This window comes from Bactrocera tryoni, chromosome 1, assembly GCF_016617805.1.
Source record: "Bactrocera tryoni isolate S06 chromosome 1, CSIRO_BtryS06_freeze2, whole genome shotgun sequence".
Taxonomy (NCBI): Eukaryota; Metazoa; Arthropoda; class Insecta; order Diptera; family Tephritidae; genus Bactrocera; species Bactrocera tryoni.
The window spans coordinates 45,044,968-45,062,189 of record NC_052499.1 but is presented as its reverse complement, the minus strand read 5'-3'; the positions used below and the strand labels follow the sequence as shown (position 1 = coordinate 45,062,189).

The following is a 17,222-nucleotide window of genomic DNA, read 5'->3' as shown; positions in this document are numbered from 1 at the left end:
CTCAAAGTATGTAGAAATATCTCCTTAAAAGTTTTAAATAAAAGTTTCGTTTTATTTTTTGGAAAACCCAAAAATGACCTTTATTAGGTTGTCACACTAGTTTTGCCACCTCAATTATAGAAAATTGTTATCGCTGAGCTATTTATCCCTGACTGAAAATTAATGATTATATGCAGGCTAAAGAAGCAGATAAAAAAAAAAAATAAAAAAAACCGTCGGAACAGAGAAAAAGTTATCTAAATCTATTATCTATTTGTTTACTTACCGAAACAACAAAGGTTATCAAAGCGAACTTTTACATCTAGGCTGATTTTCAAAAATTTTAATTTAAGACCCTTGATTCTCTATAATTGTGGCACATTACTAACTGTGTATGTAAATATGTATATGTATGTTAACCGCGCAAAAATATGTACATATATATGCATATGTGTTTGTATTTATATTTCACTATTCTATTCTCACTATCCTATTTTCTAAATAATTTTGAATTAATTCTTACAATAATTCTAAATTTTCACTGTTTTCTTAATTTGTATGCATTTCCGCAATAGGCTTCAAAACTTTGGCGTTGGCCCGCTAACTTAAAGGTTACCGAGTAACCTCAGAGGGGTGATTAACACTACGGCAATAGATACACTTAAGAACATAAAAGTACTTAATTAACCAAACAGGCTAACAGATGTTAGTAACTAGGAATGCGCATATACTTGCATATGCATGAACAAGTATATGTGGCTGTATATGTATATGTACATATGTGTGTGTGGATTAATGCATTTACTGCATGTTTTGGGGTTATTAGCCTCCCTTCTCGCTAGAGTCATTCTGCCATACACATGCACTTTTACAACAACAAATATACAGATATTAATTTGCTAGTTTTAAATATACATATATGTATGTATTTATATATGTATGTAAGTATGTGCGTCGGTATGCGTGCATAAGTTCTTCTTGGAGTGAACCGCACTAAATGCAATGACTGCGTTGACTTCTTCCGGCGCAAATTTGACACTGAGTAGGCAAATATCTTCAAGCGCACACACATTCAATTATATGCAGTATATATGTATATGTATGTATATGTGACTTTGTGCGGGCAATTGTGTGCGCGCACATGTGTTGTAAATGTGCAGTTGACTTTTTCTCGGGTTTCAATTGCAACATTTCTTATATAGAATTGCATACAAAAACGCTGCATTGTTCGTATTTGCCAAATGCTGGCCGGTCAGCCAACCAGTCAGACGGCGAACGAGGGTCCCCGGTGCGGCGATGCGGCGGTGAGACGGTGGTGACGGTGGAGCTGCGCTGCTTGCTCGCCAAAATGCCGCTTATTACGTATAAATTTCGAATCAATATGAGCAAGCAACAACAGCAGCAAAAATACCAAGTTACAGCAACAACAACAATAACTACGCTAACAACGACAGCACGACAGTAAGTCAGCAAAATAGGAAAGAAAAACCGTAACAGCAAGAGCAACAATAAAAACAGCAAGACCAGCCAAAGGCAAGAGCGGCGATGATGAAGAAGAAGCAGCAGCAGCAGAAGCAAAAAAGCAAAGCAATTCAACTAAGGAATGCGGGGCCACATAAATGTCAGATAAAATGTTGATTGTTTTGTTTACAAAGATACTTTACGCTTCTGTTTACTGCTGGCTGCCTGACAGCGCGCTACGGCATTCATTTACACATCCATATTACGTACAAACTTACATACTCATACACATATGGTACATACATACATACATACATATATATGCGCTGGCAGCTACAACGCAGCGCTTGAGTGCGAGTTAAATAAGAATATTGCCTGATTAAGTCGACCAACAAGAGGTGTATTAAATAAATGAGCGCTCACACACATGCACACATACATACATATGTATGTATAACTGCCGCTACACATATGTCTGCACATAAACACACAAACCGCCAAGCAATAAAGACAAAAAGTTAACTACCAGAAATAAATACAAAAAACCTCGAGTAAAAATATTTTCAGCAGATACACCAACAAACATACACACATGCACTAACATATTATAAACACCGCTCAGTGCAAAGCCAGTGCATTTTGTTGTTGGTGATTGGAATGTGGCCGCACGGGCACACAAAGACACACACACACACGCACACATGCATGCTTTCTTGCACACACTAAGCCAACAACAAGAATTCGTACAAAAATATTACAGCTATATAGTACAGCGCAAACGACAGTAGCGACAGCAATAGTCAACGTCACTCAGAGGAGTCGTCGGTCGCCTGTTGTTCGGGGCGCACAGCACACCTGCGTCCTACGCCCGCAACGCTTTTCGACAGTCTTAAAATACATATTTAGCTGCTTAGTAAGTGATCGTAGTGAATGCGCGATCAGCGGCGATTCACCACTCAGGCGCTGTTACCACATACCTACCGCTTTATTTGAGTCGCATATGTGTGTATGTGTTTGTACCACATAAGCAACGATATTTTATTCGTATATGCATGTGTGAGTATGCGAGCGTACTATATGTAGGTGCGCTCATGCGTTACTCTGAAGTCAAAGTGCCCTGCTGGAAAACGAATCCGCTGTGTTGCGCCGTGGATGGACTGCCTGATCTTTTGTCTTCGTTTCACCATGTTTTCGAGAGTAGCGAATAGAACACTTTATGACAGCTGCTCGAACAGACTAAAAATAGCTAAACAGACAAACGATTCGAACCGTTTTTTTTTTATTTTCATTCGCAGCTATTTAGTGGTGCCCCTTCTTGCATTTTCTGAAAGCCCATAAACTTCAAAAAATGGGTTATTTTGACGTGAGAATTTTTGATTGAAATTTAGGTGGAAATAAGATTTGGTTTTAAGCAAAAATATTTAGCGATATAAAAAGGTAAGTTTACAATAAATTAGATGAGAGACTTGCTTTTGTAGAGGGTGAAAATAAAAACCCCAAAACCTGGACATTTAAATTTTTCACATAAATTCTTATGTTATGAGAAAAAGGTGTGTTCTCAAAAATTATAGATCTTCTCATTACTTACAACATTGCCATATAAATTTAGGACAAGTAGTTTTTTCAGCAGTTCAGATAACCCGTTTTTAATACTTAAAAATTCAACCGCGCTTTTCCTTTTTGTTAGTTTATCTCCCTTTCCAATGGATTACTATAAAACTAATATTGAAGAAACTAGTTCCTTAGATTGGTAAAAATATTTGTTTGAAATCAAGCATGATAAGTCGTAATTTATTAGTCGTTATAAATTGACATTGATTAAATTAAAGAAGGCAACTAGAAAGTAATTAATCATTTCCCTTTGTAGATGTAAAAAGTCAAGTCCATATTTAGTAGACGGGGAATACAATTTTATTGCTATAAGCTATAGGCGTATATTAATTAAAACCATAACTTTTTTTAAGACGATTTTTTCTATTTTAAAATTAAACTTGTTTACCACTCCTTTGCTCTCCAGTGACTAACTTAAATAACAGATTTTGCAATCATATATAAATACTCATTATTTGTTATAATATGTACATATATTAACTTAACCTCACTTTGGAAGAAATACATTTGGCTGCCAAAGCGATTCCTACAGGGCAGCCAATTTTTGCATACACCTATGCACAGAGATACTCTCGGTCAGACCAATAAAAAGTATCTCATAGATTGTTTTTGTTTTTACAACTAGCAACAATGCTCTCACCTTCTCTCGACCATTATTCGCTCAACCGCTCTACTCAACACTATTCGGCACTCTTTCTGCAGCAACGCCACCACGCGGCGCCAATGTGCAACAAGATTGGAATGCTGAAATGAGTAAATGAATTGATTGTATTATCGTTATTCAGTGACTGAAATGGGCTAATTTAAATATTGCATTCGTTGCCCCTTTTTTTATAGAAGATCTGTATAAAGGATGGGCATACGCGACTTTATTCAAGTGAGGAAAGATAATATTTCAATTTCGTCGTATAAGTCTACTTGCGAATCGCATCGGACATCTAAAATAGTTGAAGAAAATTTGCAAACTCAGTGAGAAAGGGGTTCAAGTAAACAATTTACACACATACTTAGATAAAAGTCCTCGTATGTGCATAATTTGTTTATCTATTGTGTTAAAGGTTACAAGAAACGTACTCTTTCTATGCAATTACTAAATTTTTGTTGGAATGAGTATTTTAAGTGAGTGTCAAGAGAGTATTTGAAAATGTTGCCACATAAACTTAAATGTAGACACGTTGTTTGTGTGAATAGACACTGTACAGCGCTGAAGACTTACAATGTGAAGCGACAAGGAATTTGATATTACCTGGTTTTGTCAATTGTACAAAAATTAAAAGATGAAAATAATTAGTGGACCCCTGTAGACACTATCAGTATCGAATATGAATTCAGAACAAAACACAATACAAACATAACAACTATTAATCCAATTTTAAATACACTTCTAACAAACATTGTCTGGGTTGGCCTTCAGTGCCCTCAGCCGGTTTCGGTTTTTTCACTTTAGATATAATTTTGTAGCATTTGATGAATGTAGAGTCCTCAGCTATGATGTCAAACACATCTTTTGCGGTCCTCTAGATGCAAGTATAAGTAGTACCTTCCCAAAAATACCTTCCCAAAAATAACTTCTATTTTTAAGAAAATTTTTGCTGAGACCATTTTTTATGTCTGAAAAACCTTGAATTATATATAAAAAATAATGCTGTTGCTGAATTTAGATAAGCAATGGAAGGAGGTACAGAACAACATGAGACATCAGTAAAGTAAATATAATATATCAATCTAACAAGCACCGATTTTATATACATTTTTTGACGTTAAAACCTTTAATTAACAAATTACCATCCTTTTACCTTTTTGAAAGTATTTAAACAGTTTGTAACCAATGTGGCAGCGCAAAATTTTATTTTGATTACTTGAGCGCTCACTCATAACTACCGCAAGTGCAAATACTCACTACCACACTCAAAGCGGTCTGCTCCAGCTAAACGCAACGGAATTCGTTGCCTCCAAAGCAAATGGGCACGATCAATGCGATCATACCGTGTTCGTAGCTCGTAACATAAACGACTCGTTTTTTCGCTTCGGTGCGGAAAGTGCTCGCGGACTTGAGAAACAACAGAAAAAATAGATATCTGTAAGATACAACAATACGAAGGGAGTTATAGATATGAGAAGAAAGTGAATCAAATAACATAAATACAGTTTAGTTTAGAAATTGAACCAACAAGTGAACTGCAGAAAAATATAAAGCAGAAACAACAAAGTTGTGTACAAAACAAAAACGCCAATAATTTTTAACTAAAAGCAGTACCGAAACAGTGAATTCGAAATAAATATTGAGTAAGCGCAGTAAAAATTAAATTGTTTCACAAAAACCACCCAAAAGTGTATACAAATCAAGAGTAAATCGAAATTGGAAAATTAAAAAAAAAAAAAACATAAATGAATAAAATTGTGATCATTTGTATAAAGCGCACATCAAAAATTATATACAACTGTTAAAGAAAAATACCAGAGCAACAGGAATTTGCCCTCCAACAAATAGACAGCTCCGCGAGAAAACGTACCGACCAGCGCACAATTGACTGCATACACACCTACACACACTCACACATACACATTTTTGAAATGAAAAAATAATAAATAATTAATTTTTTATGGAATGGAATGCAGCAACAGAGATAGCGCTAGCTGCCGACGCCTGGGGGCCGTGCGCGTAAACGAGACGCCGACAAGTTGGAGCAGCGCACGAATTCAATTTTGAAACGATCCAACAGTGTACAGCGAACATCGTCGTATAATAAGCAGCAACGCTAAGCACACGCGCGCGCAGTGGGGAAGCACGAAAGTATGGTGTCCATGCATGCCTACGTTTGTGTGTTTATATGAGAGAGTGAGAGACGCTCAACGCTTGTTGTAGCAGTGCGCGTTCATAGTGCGGCAAAGTGACGCGAAATCGACGCGATCAACGTGGAGCGCTACCAACAACTGACTAACCGACTGCGTTAGTGTGTGAGCACATTTCATATTGAGCGCGCCACCAAAACAACGCCCCAACCGCCCGCGCCTACCATACACACACAACCGCACAAGCATGTCTGCTCTATCGCCATCAAACAACTAAGCGCAGCCAGCAGCAGCAGTCAGCGCCGAGCAGTCATCGTGGCCAAGTTACATACGTACAGCTATCTAGCGGCCAGTCAGCTATAGCTAGCTAGCGCGCTAACGCCCGCAACGCGATCGAACCGCTTGTAAATACACACGCGCGAACTATAGCAAATAGCGCGTACGCGCCTTTACTCTGATTAGTATCGTTTGGAGCGAGCGCGTCGTGTACAAGGCGAGGAATTTTTGTGCGCGTCTCACGTACTTAAATAAATTAATATATTTATCTAGTGTGGCGTACATATTTACATGTATGCGTTTTGTTTTGATTATATAGCGCTGTGTATCTCATGGATGGTGTGTTACATTTGCAATTTGCATGGCTACCATACATACATATACATATAATTATATATATAATACAAGTGTACATAGCATCTAGCGATACGCGCGTGTCTTGAGTGAACGAATAATAAATATATAATTTTATTATAATAACGCAATATCGTAAATAACAAGTGAATTGAGTGTAAAGATCGCTTAGAAAAATTTGTTTCAAATAGTTTGCAAACAACTGTGCTGAATTCCAAATAATTGGAAGTAAAACGCGCCAGCCAGCCATTATAAAGTGAAAACAGTGTAAGCGTACAAGCGAAAATCGTGAAAATTAATTGAAAGTTTGTGAAAAAATAGTGATATATCACATAAAAAATATATAGCGCGCTGTTGCCGCCCCACAACTTAATTGCCCATTCATCAAATAGCATACCGCTCCGCGCAGCACGCTGATTAGCGCTCGCGATTGCAAATTGCAGTAGCGCAACAGCAACGCCCCAGAAGCAACTGCAAACACACGCGCTCACATAAACACTGTACATTTCACCGAACTGTATGTGCCGCGTCTCTAGCGCTGCCCTACATCTGCACGTAAATACCACTTGCAGCCAGTAGTTATGCGCCAGCGCGCGTTTGCGTCTGCCAACAACAGATAAAATAGATAACAGCCAGTGCAAGCAAAAAGACGAACAACAGCGAAATTATTAGCGCGGCGAATATGTTGTCGCCAGTGCCAAGCCAAACGCCAGCACAAGCACCAAAAGCAACAACAGTAAACGCATTCACAACGTCATCATCACAGTCGTTGCCATCAACGTCAGCGCGCGCATTGCTGTTGTGGTAGTCTACGGCGCTGTCGTAAATTGCCTGCATTTGACAGTCATATTCGTTAATAACGCCAGCAATAGCAATCACTAGCAAAACAAGCGCAGCTGTAACACGCTTAGTGACAATTTTCAGACAGCATTTGCAACAAAAATAAGCGCTTTCAAGCCAAGAAAACAACAACAAGTTACAGCAACAAAATTTTGCGCGCAACAAACGGCTTTTGGCTTCGCCGCTATTTTCTTGTTGCTGCTGCATATACATTACCACGTTTATAGTTTAAGTGACGCCTCGCGCCCGGTTGCATACGCCAACAGCCACAGCTTAGTGGTGGAGGCGCGCAGAACCGCTTCAGCAGCCGGTGCCACCGTTTTTGTTGGCAATCATAAAAATTTACTCGTCGACAACGTGCAGGAATTTCAAATTGAAATTATGCCAAAACAACAGCCACAATACCACCACCACCACCATCTCCAACAACAACAGCAACAACACCAACAGCAACAGCACATTCACCATCAGCAGCACAATCACACAACGACACATCATGGCGAGTATCCGCTGCCAGATGGTTGGGACATCGCCACCGATTTCGATGGGAAAACCTACTACATCGATCATAATACGAAGAAGACAACGTGGCTGGATCCGCGCGATCGGTATGTAGCCAAATTGACACCAAAAGTAAACATATACAAGCATATGTGTATATAAGTGTAGAGATATAAATGTATGCTTAATTGCAAAAAATCACTTACTCCGCGAGCTAGACACCAGAAAATTCACAACCTATACATACACATATGTTTGTATATATATGTGTGTACATAATCGAGTTTATTTGCGATTTTGCGAAACTAATTACATACAGACAGATATATATTTATATTCATACATACATATTCTATATATATTTATCTATTTCTTGAGCGATTTTTTGTTTTAAGTATTTTTTGCAGCAATTTAAACATATAATATTTTTAGCATATTTATGGTTTCTCAAAAAATCATTAAATATTTATCTTTTGTCTACTCAAAGCTTGTCAATCTATTTTACGTCATTAGTTGATAGGTCTACGCAAGTTTCTGAGACAATGGTACAATCATTCTTATTATGGTTTTAGCAAGAAAGGCAGACGATCCTGCTGAATTATTACTCAGCACCGAACTGAACTGTATTTTATTGAAGTAACATTTGCACACCACTCTTATTTTTGCACTGAAAGCTTCTGACGTAAGCTCTCGCTTTCATTTATAAAACATTTGACTTTACTCAGTTAATGACCGAGTTCTCGTAAATTTAAAGGCTGTACGTGGAAGAACTTTGGAATGGTTTTGTCATTGATTGTATTTTTAAAATTATACTTAAAGAACTTGCATCCAATTCGTAATAATACCGCAGATTGTTGCAGTCATTATGTCAACATAGCAAATCGTTGAAGTCAGAAAGTATAATCATCTTCGGTGCTTTCCGTATCCATTCTGTTTGATATTTACTCTCTTCTAAAAACTTTTCTTGTGAATGAACCTGTCGCAGTAGGTGAATATTAAAGTGCTGTAACTTAGGTGTGTTCCGTCTCCATTTGAATCCAGTCAGGTTGGTATATGTGGATTGTTTGTTCGATTCACTACTTTCCAAAATTAAGTATAACAAAAATACTTCACAATTAATCTTGGAAAAGTATTAATGTTCTGTTAACAGATAATAGTTTAAAGATAATAGTTTAAAGAATCAAATAAAATGTCTTAGCAAAGTTGCTCTAGTATATACTAAACTAATAGTATGCTAATTTTGACACAATAAGAGAGCAATTATCGGCAATGTTTGAAACTTTACCTGTTTTATAACCTAATTGCCTTATATTCAATATTATAGAGATTTTGAAACAATCAAAGATCTTACTTACAAGATAAGTTTTAATGACTTAAAAAGTCAAAATAAAAAAACCGACCGGAAATTGTTAATAAATTTTCCGTGTAAAAGATATTTAAAAAAATGTATTTTGCTATTATAAGTTGGTAGGACTATCACTAATTACTATACCAAATACGAGTGCGATCAATCAACCAGTTTGTTTACAGCAGCTTCTTAAGTTGGTACACCTCAAGTGCCCGTTGACATTTTACAATAGATAAAAATATGGAACAAAGAATTTGTCTCAAATTTTGTATTTCCAACCAAATTTCGTGTGCGGAATAGTTGCGAATGTTGGAAAGGCTTACGGTGATTCAATTCTATCAAAAGCACAATATTACAAGTGGTACAACGCCTTCAAAGACGGTCGAAAGATCGTTGAAGACATGCCTCATTCTGAACGACTTTCGACCTCTTCAACTGATGAAAATATTAAAAAAGTTAAGTCTAGTATGATCCGCTATTTTTTACGCTATTGAGCTTAAATTAAAAAAATCTAGTTTTTTTCTCTTCAAAACCACGTTGTTACGCCTTTAAGCTATGATTTGTACTCGACTTTAGTACGTCCTGCCGCAAAAGTATGTCAAACTGTCAACTTCCAGTACCTGCAGCACCTTTAGTTTACACTTGTTTGTAGATTTGGTGTTAAAAAATTTCGAAATAAGTTTTGAAAAAAATATTCCTTCGCATGAGCGTGTGAAAATATGTAAATATAAATATTTATGAAACTGTTTAAGCAACTCATACACACGTCGCATATATTTATGAGGCAATTTAAATTTCTACAATGAGGCTATACGCATATACATATGTATGTATGTAGTGCCAGCAATTATGCATGTAAAAAGTGCCCGTCTTACCATTTTGCAGCAACGCTTAAATGGAAAAAAATATTTCGCAAGTGTGCGCACTTTCAACACAGAAGTGTTATGTACAAAAAATTAAAAAGTTGTTTTTTTCTTTTATGAAAATCGGAAGCAACTCGAGGGCACGCACAATTTACATAACACACACGAACACATGCAACTTTACACTTTACATACATACATATATACATATGTATGTATAGTCTAGTTTCATATTCACATGCTGGCAGCGGAGAAAATCGCTTCAGCCAGTGCGTGCACACGATTTAAAAGTAACAACACATAGCATAAATATTCGCAATTGTTTATAATTAACTTGCGCATATACGTATACATATGTATATGGTTATATATAAACTTATTTATGTACAAATTTGTTGCGTACGCGCGCTTGTTGCAAAATGCGTACAGCTGTGTGCGTGTGGCAAGCGTTTCAGGCGCTCTAATGGCGTTAGATGAGGCACAGTTAGTTGTATTTAGAAAAAATGCCAAAAATATGTTATAAAAACATTTTTTCTTAATGCCACTGCTGCGTTGCTATGCGTTTACTCAGCTCATTTGCAACTGCTGCGTATGTATATAGTTGTTGTTGTTGCTAATTACATAGTATATGCGCACACCATTTTTCAATTTTCAGTTTTCGCGATTTTCTCGCAAATTTTCCTCCACTTGTTTGCCGCTTTAGCGCATACACGTCCACAATAATCTGTGTATGTGTGCGCGTAGCGACCGCCACACGCGTGTGCTCATTGCCTGCAACAACTGTTCAAAATTGCTTGTACTTGTTGTACTGTTGCTTGTTGTTGGTGTAAATGCCTCCACACGAATCCACATTCGAGTTCAACTATACTTGGACTCTTAATCATCGCATTGGAATGTTTTGCTTAATTCTCTTCTTCTTGCGAGTTGTCGACTTTTTGTTGTTGTTGTTATTTTTTCCTTTTTCCATTTATTTATTATTTCTGTTTTCGTTTTCGTTTACGTTTTGGCTTCATTTCATTTTCATTTATTTCAACTTTTCCAACATGCTGTTCGCCGTCGAGGCAGACACACACACATACGCGTGACTAATGCGCGTGTATGCAATCACAGAGCACACATTTCTTCAAGCCGACATTTGACTTTAAATATAACATATGTATATACATATGTACATACATACATCAGAAAATACAATTTTATATGAATGTACATATTAGTTTGAAAATTTGTAACCCCATACAAGTTTGTAGACATTCCTCAACCAACACACACAAAGTCACTCAAATGCACACACACACATGCACTAAAACTGCCGCGCCGCCTAAACGCTCGTCTGTCTTGTCTGCCAAACAGCCTACGAGTTTTCTTCGGCAAATGAATCGAAATCGCTTTTTGGCTGCGCTCTTCACGCCTCTCCGGTAAAGCTGCCACAGCTGCATGTACGGGTGTGTGTGTGTGTTGGTGTATGCGCTGTGTTGTTCGTGGAAACAGCAATACTTGTAAATAGATTGGAATGTGCACTCATGCATTGAAAAATTTTAGTTTTTGGAATTCAGAATTTTTCCGCTGCTCGCTTTTAGCGCACTTTGATGTAGAGTTCAAAGAGGTTTAAAGCAAAAATTAGAATGAAAAGGAATTTTCTTTCTCTTTAAGCTTTTGATTATAATTGTCCCTTAATTAAGTATGAATATGCATTTATAGGTAATTTATAGCCCCATTTGAATGTACAGAGACTTAATTAACTAAATGCTATGACATATTCTAAAAAGGCATGACTTATGGTTAAAACAAGGATCTTATGTTGGCGCATGAAACATAAAAAAACGCATAGCAATTTATGTCAATATTCATTTTCATCGATTAAATTCATCATTCAATCAATTTTGGTTGATTTTTTGGAACATATATTTTGCATGCAAATAGTTGGAAACTAATTATTAAGAAATTTGTAAATGGGTTATTTGATTTGCAAAACATTTGTATTTACAAAACAACCTTCTCGGTTAAATTTTTTTTATTTTAACACTATGCTTTATATTTATCCATGGAAATTGTAAATATTATTTTAACTCGTAGTACTTTACTCCTTTCAATCAAAAAAATTTTGTTAAAATATATGATTTCTTTGCTGAAGTTTCTGAATTTGTCAGCTTTTATATCAGATTTTTAACTAAATATTTCGTAAATTTATGCCACAAGAAAAGTAACCCTACAGCTTCTATTATATTTTGTGGTAGCTTTCAAATTTTACACATAGTATAAAAATATTATATTTTTTTTTTTTAATTTTGATTCAGCACGCATACATTTCCTTGACTATAGACGTTATTTGTTGTACAAAATACAAACACTTTTTTTCTGCTTTAGAAATTAAATTTATGCGTGCTTAAAAGTCATTACGAACAATTTTACTAAAATACTCTTTCAAATTAATAATCGTTTTTTAAGAATATAATCTACTAAAAGACTCTTTCAAAAATCGAGAAATGCCGACTACATAGTATGACAACTCTATTTCGCTACACTTAAGAGACAATACTCAAACGGCAAGAAAACAGCTGCTCAATCTCCAACATTACGCCTCAATAATACTAACAGTTCAAAAACAAAGAATTATTCAAATGAAGTTACTTTTTACATAGCGAAGGCAAGCTTTGCTAGAGGATTATTAAATTCCGATTAAAAGCAATATAAGGTATATAAATCAAATATTTTGCTACAATTTGTAAGTAGAGTTCAACTTAGTTTTCCAAAGATATGATAAACTTTTAATATTGATGTTGGGTATTAGTTTGAGATCCATAAATTTATCAAGAGTTGAAAAAGGATTTTCAATTTGTGTTTTTTATGTTGATTAACAAGCACAAATCAGAGTCACTAATGATATTATAAAATATTTCCTGTAAAGCTTTAGAAAATTAAATCTTTGAATTTGAAACACTGAAACTTCTTAGTTGAACAACAAAGTGTGAAATGAGCGCTTACTCACTGACCGTTGGTGAAAGATTTTTTGAAAAAAAGTGCACCTAAATAAATATATGTATATATATATTTACGAATATGTATGTATATATAAACAAATGCAGGTACAAACATCTGTTTGTATACTGAATCTCGAAACTCGAGAGAAAGCAAATAGATAAGCGAACACTTTCAGTTTTATTCACTAATTACACACTCGAGTGAGTAATTCTTCATTTTCACACCTCAAACACACTTTGGACACACTTTCGATCACAGTGGCGACCATACATACGTACATACATATGTATATACATAAGTACAAGTGTATAAAAACGCAGCCATCAATATTGTGGTCTTTATTTTTGTCATAATGCAGCGTATTCTATCTACAATCAATTTCACTTGAAAAATCTGTGAAAAATATAATAAATTTTGAAGCTTATGCGATCAATAACAAAAGTTATTCCCCCAACGAAAATCATGATTTCTCGCATTTTGTTTATTTACTGTGTGTCTTTCAGTGTGTTAATTGACACTCATAGCATAACTAAACTGCTTTCAGGCGTAGATAGCGCAACAAAAGCAGAAAACACAATAAAATCAGCAAATAATAACATTAAATTAGACGCCCAGCTGCAAGGCAGACCAAACAATGCAGACGTCTATATTATCAGCACGCTATATACATACTTGTATATATGTATATAGTATATGCTATACATATATAGTATATGAAATGCTGAGCGCATAGTTTAACTTTTTTCGTGCATTATCGCCCTTGTACGGCAATCAATCGTGTATAATCGTAGGCAGAGTCGGCCATTGTCGTCTAGCGAGATTGTTGATAACGGCTTTGCGGTTCACTGTTGTTGCTAATTGGCATTTGTCAATTGTGCGCGACTTTATTGATCGTCGAAAATGCCATAAAAATTCCTTAGGCATTTATAACGCTGACGAACAAAAAAAAAAATACAAAAATAAAAAATTAACAAATAAAAAAGAATCAAACAAATAAAAAAAGTTCATAAAGAGTGAATTATTTTATTTATTTGCTTATCTGCGATAATCACATACAAACAGTGAAGTGCTTGTGTGTGTAGCAGTTTTTAATATGAACTCACATTTGCCGCGCTTCAGGTTCGCCGGTGCGTATGAGTGTCATTATCGTTTTTGTGAAGAACGTCGAGCTTTGTTCACGGCTGCGTTTAAAGTTTCATTTTTATTGCTTTACGAATTTATATAAATTTGCCAGTGTACACTTCTCAACTTCTTACGCGGCTGTGCATATTCTCCATATTTATTTGCAGTTTAGTTTTCGCAAAATATTTAATGAAGTTACTTTACGTATTTCATATTGCATTGATATTTAGCGGAAGAAAAAAGCACTGCATTTGTATTTATTTACATATATACATAAGACTGGTATAAAAAAATTTGAGTGAGCAATTGCCTTAAAATCGAGCACTCACTGCAGTTCGCCGCGATGATGTCTCAGCTTTCGCTGACGCAGTCAATTTGAAATAATTTTTTTTGTTTTGTTTTTTTTCATATTTTTCCACACAAGTAGGATTTTCTTCTTCTTCTTTATTGGCGTAGATTTGGGATTTTGAGTTTTTGGAAAATAAATTATTTTTCAAGTTAAAAAAATATATATAAAAATGTATATTAAATTAGAATTTATAAAATTAATGATTCCAACATATCTTAACTGTGGATTTTAATACTAAAATTTTGAGCGCAAGATATTTGGAGTAAAAATATATTTAAATATGTATTTCCTCAAAACAATTCGCATTACAGCAATAAATGACGCCAATTGTTGGCGCTGTAACCAAAGATACATACTTTTTGAAATATATGTATATTATGAGAAATAATAATCTTCTCCCATGCCACTCACAAAAATGTTGACGTCTATTTCCTCCTAATTAAATCATGATATAATATTTGCTAAATATGTAGAAAAAAAATGTATATTCATTTAAAATATGCAGCTGTATGTGACGTTAATTGTTTCGTGTACGTGTATAAGTAAATTTACAAATATTTTATGTCTCGCCAGTCGTCTGACGTGCAATTTGTTGTCTTTTCTGCTTTTGCCTTCCATTCAGAGTCATCTCTCTTTCATTATTTATTGTTTTTGTATTCATTGACATTTCGATGGCAAAATATTTGCACGACATATTTGTGTTATCTGTGACTGGCGTTAAACGTTATTGAAAATTATGAAAAACAACAATAACGTCATAAAACAATTTTAGCAAAATAAAATTAAATAAAATTTTACTAAATTTAAATTCTAAACCAAAAATTAAATGAATTTAAATAGAATGAAAAATAAATAAAAATGTATTAATTAAAATAAAATAAAATACTATAAAATCAAAAATAAAATATATTGAAATATAGTAACAATAAAGTAATAGTACATTTAGTAAAATTCTATAAATTAATAAAGTTTATATTCTTAAATTAATGAAACCGATGTGACCCGGTTCCTCAAGTAAAAAACAGCCATTTTTCAAAAAATTTTTTCTGATAAAAAAAACGAAATATTTTATAAGAATTTTTTATTGTTACGAGTACAAATATACACTGTTAACAAAGAAATCCTAAAATTTTTGGAAAAAAATATTTTAAGCTCGGCCATTGCGTCACCTTTTCCGTTGATCCCGCGGAAAAAAATACGCCGTGTTGGCAGGATAACTCCTTACAGGATCATCAAAAGTGAAAAAATATAATTTTTGGCAGGCATTTTTACAAAAAATTAAAATTTCAGCGACATTTTTTTTTTTTTAATGAAAATTAAAATGAAAAATAATTATTTAAAATTAAATGAAATAGATTTAAATTAATTGGAATTAAAAACAAATATATATATAAGCCAAAATTATAGTATAGTCAAATAATACAAAATAAAATTAATTAATGTAAAATTCGATAAAATGAAAAGAAAATACTAAATTAAATTAAATTAAAAATGAAGAAAGATAATATCAATGAAAAAAGAGTATTAAAAATGTATAATAATTAAAGTAAAACCAAACAAAAATTAAACTAAAATAAACGAAAAAAAAACGAAAAATAAAATAAAGTAAATTAAAATAAAATTAAATAAAATATATTAAAATTAAATGAAATTAAATTAAAATAAAATGAAATGAAATAAAAAGATTACAACAAATTAAAATATAATGAAATAAAACCAAACAAAAATTAAATTAAAATAAAATGCCGTAACATTATACTTATTGTTAAATTAATAAATCAATAATCAATAAGTAATAACCAAAAAAGTAAAATAATAATAATAATAATAAAATAAAGAAATTTAAAAATACTAAAATTAAATTAAATTAAATTAATAAATATAGAATTTAAATTAATTGAAATCAAACAAAGACTAAACCAAATAAAAAATTTACCAATAAAAAATTATAATAGTAAAATAAAAAATTAAAGTAAAATAAAATATAGTAAAACAAAATAAAAATAAATTGAATTAGGTTAAATTAAATTAAACATAATTAAATTAACGTAAATTAAATAAAAGAAATTTAAAAATAAAATTTAATATTTACCAAAAAGAATATATTAAATGACATTAAATTTGTAAATTTTAATTAAATTTAAATTTTAATAAATTTACACAATTTATTACGAAGGTTAGTTTTTAACAAAAAGTCTTCCCTTGCATAACATAGTATTCATCAAGGAAATCTAAAAATGTAAAATATCTATTATAGCATATGTATTAAATTATTAACATATCCCAACAAATTTACATGAATGCAATTAAGTATACACTAAACATATCTACATACACTTATAACTATCTAATCTTATATGCTTTCACACGCATTTTAATACAAGCCACATAACAACACGAGAATATTCTTTCGCATACACATACATATACTATATTGCAATATACATTATGCACATATAAGTGCGTATCTGCAGCTACTTTCATATCAACGTCGAACGGATGCATTGCTCCCGCCGCGACGATGCTGATTGCCACACAAAGCAGCGCAAAGCAACGTGGCACTTACAGTTGATATTGGCAAGTTCTTATTACATTCGCTGTTGCACCACTTTATCGCTGCTCCATTTCTTATCCATATTACCGTTGTTGTTGTTGTTGCATACAACTTCTTTATTTGTATTTTCCCCCTCACTGCCAGCATAGAACATAGCACAAAGTGTAATGGCGAAATGACCTAAAGTGC

The 17,222-nt window shown here is 33.7% G+C and overlaps 1 protein-coding gene across 1 annotated transcript in view; it reads left to right on the top strand.

Moving 5' to 3' along the window:
* The first annotated feature begins 5,056 nt into the window (after window positions 1–5,056).
* LOC120772840 (protein kibra) overlaps window positions 5,057–17,222 on the top strand; it is a 57,300-nt gene continuing 45,134 nt past the window's right edge. Inside the window, exon 1 of the mRNA XM_040101653.1 lies at window positions 5,057–7,922. Within this exon, the coding sequence (XP_039957587.1) occupies window positions 7,696–7,922 (227 nt within the window). The 5' untranslated portion in view covers window positions 5,057–7,695. The remainder of the gene's footprint in view (window positions 7,923–17,222) is intronic.